Source organism: Trypanosoma grayi (genome assembly GCF_000691245.1).
Source record: "Trypanosoma grayi strain ANR4 Tgr_1557_V1, whole genome shotgun sequence".
NCBI lineage: Eukaryota > Euglenozoa > Kinetoplastea > Trypanosomatida > Trypanosomatidae > Trypanosoma > Trypanosoma grayi.
Genome location: NW_008827175.1, coordinates 237 through 2,847, shown reverse-complemented (window position 1 = coordinate 2,847; position 2,611 = coordinate 237). Strand labels below are relative to the sequence as shown.

Sequence of the window (2,611 nt, the reverse complement as noted above, 5' to 3'; positions counted from 1 at the left end):
CGCAGGAGTGAGGAGGAGCTGCGCGAGGCACGGCGGTCGCTGCAACAGCAGGGAAGGGAGGGCGAGCGGTGCGCCACGTCACTGGAGGTGTCGCAGGGGCTCTGCGCAGAGCTGCAGCGCCGCTGCGACGAGAAGGCACAGGCGCTCATAGATCAAGCGGCACGCTACGATGCAGTGCTCGCAGCAAAGGAGGCAGCAGCAAGTGCTGCTGCGGCGCAGCTGCAGAACGACCTTGCTGACCACCGCCGCAGGGGTGAGGAGCAGCAGAAGGAGTGGGCACGAGAGCGCGCGGCGGTGGATGCTGAGACGGCGGCACAGCAGGATGAGATAGCGCAGCTGCAGCGCACACTCCACGCGTTTCAGCACGAGATGCAGCAGAAGGACGAGGCACACGCTGCGGAGATGGCGGCGTGCCAACGTCAGCTGCAGACGGAGGTGGTGCAGAACGAGGAGGCGGCGAAGCTTCTGCGCAGTGCGGGTGGCGAGATCACGGAGCTGCGTGAGGCTCTCGCAACAGTGCAGCGGCAGCGCGACGACGGGAACACGCGATGTGAGCGACTCGAGGCCGCCCTTCATGATACGCAGCAGCAGCTGCAGCGCGCCAGCGAGGTGGCGGAGCAGCAGCAGCAACTACTGCGTGCGCGTACGGAGGAGGCTGCACAACAGCAGGAGGAGCTTCGAGCGGCGCTGCTCGCCGAGGAGAGCGCCCAGCGCGACGCGGCGGCGCAGTACCGTGACGAGCAGCAGCGGCGCCGCCGTCTCGAGGATGACATTAGTGCGCTGCGGCAGAGCGTGACGACGTTCCTGCGCGATGAGAGCGACGCGGTGGACTTACGCGAGCCGTCGCGGCTGCCCACGCCTGCAAGAAACGGATACTTCTCCTCCCTTCATGCAGCGGCCGTGAGGGGCGACGCACGGCAGCCTGTCGAAGCGCAAAAAGTGGGCCGCCGCATTCCATCCGTGCGGTCCGCAACGCCGGTGGATGCGCGGCTGGACGCGCAGCAGCAGGACGTCGCGTCGAGGGTGGTGGACGCGGTGGAGGTGCTGCTTTACGCGAGGGACTACGCCCTTCGGCAGCATGAGGACGAGCAAGAACAGCAGCGGCAAGGCTTGGCGTCCACGTCGCCGGGCCGGAGTGCGACGCCTAGCGAGGCGGATCGTGTCATTGCTGCGGAGTGCATTTCAAAGTTGATGGGCGCCGTCGCGGCGCTGAACGCTGTACGGCTGACTGCTGTGTCGCCAACGCCTCGGGTTGCCGCTGTTGGCGCTGCCGCTGCTGCTTCTTCTTCGGCCTCGCATCGTGATGGCAACGCGAGACTCGTGGAACACCTGCAGCAGCACCAGCGCACGCTGAGCTTCGTGCTTAAGGAGGCGCGGGATGCGGCGACAGTGGGTCTGCGGTGCCTTCCAGCCGCCGCTGTTCTCGTGCAGGATCCTCTTATTGAGACGTTGTTGACAACGCTGGTGGAGCGGTTGAGCACGGTGGCAGAGCGGCTGCAGCGCCAGAGCGAGGGGGAGCCGGATTTCCGCATCGCAGAGTCACACAGTCGTGGCGACAACGGCGGTGTACCGGGAGGGTCAGCAGCTTCAGGGGGGAGTCGCATTGCAGCGCTTGCGTCACCGTTCCCTCGCCCACCACGTGCGGAGGATGACGCGGCAGAGGCAGAAGCAGCAGTGGATGGGAGTCCAGCGCGGCGGCTGTACGCGAACGGCGGCAGCAGCGGGAACGCGACGCTGCGTCACACCTTCGGCTTCACCGGTGGGCGGCTAGAGGTGTCGCACGGCGGCACGCGGTTGCAGCGGTTGCTTCTGCCCGGCGTCGTGGACCTCATGGCGTGCTCCGCGCTTGGCGCCCTCGACCACCGCACCTTCCTCGACGCACAGCAAGGCACGGCGTCACCGCCATCATCATCATCATCATTGTCTTCGTCGTGCTTCGCCTTCACAGTGCGCGTGGGCATGCACTGTGAGGGCGTGCTGGTGGGCTTCGCGGACCGCTACCTGCCGCTGGAGGGATTCGGCCCCGCGCAGAACTCGCTGCGCTACACGAGCTGTTACTACCTGCACCTCGGCCGTGGCACGCTGTACTGCCCGGCGCAGGGCATCGTCGACGCGCCGTACCGCGCGTTCCAGCGTGCAGGAGCCTCAGCAGCTGTGCGTGTTGGGGAGGAGGTCACGTGCACGCTTAACACGGCGTCGCAGGTGATACGCTACAGCCGAAACGGCGTCGACTGCGGTGTCGCCTTTGAGCGCGTCAGCCTCACGCGAGCGCTCTTCCCCGCATTCGAGGTGAACTCGCGCGGCTGCACGATAGAGTTTGCCTGAGGGGCCGGTGGGGGGGGGCGCAGGAAGAGCGGCGGCTGGAAGTTCTCGGCAGCGATCGTGCGTACGTGTGTGTCTGCGCGAGGCCACGGGGGAATAGCACACGTGCCGCCGTGCAGGCAAAAGGCGCAGACGACTTCGCGGAGCCGGGGCGTTGACGGGGATGACGGTGTGGTGCATTTTGTACGTTTTCTTTTTTTTACTTTTTTTTTTGTCTGTCTTCTCTCCTTCCGCGTATGTGTGTGTGTACGTGTGTGTGGGGGCCCTTCTCTGCGCCCCGGCCGTGTGC

At 66.1% G+C, this 2,611-nt stretch overlaps 1 protein-coding gene across 1 annotated transcript; it reads left to right on the top strand.

Moving 5' to 3' along the window:
• Positions 1–369: 369 nt before the first annotated feature.
• Positions 370–2,325, top strand: DQ04_15571000 (hypothetical protein; the record flags this gene model as incomplete). The annotated part of the gene is made up of 1 exon (XM_009317333.1): positions 370–2,325. One exon carries the CDS (start codon positions 370–372, stop codon positions 2,323–2,325), a length of 1,956 nt encoding a protein of 651 aa, XP_009315608.1.
• Positions 2,326–2,611: the final 286 nt, after the last annotated feature.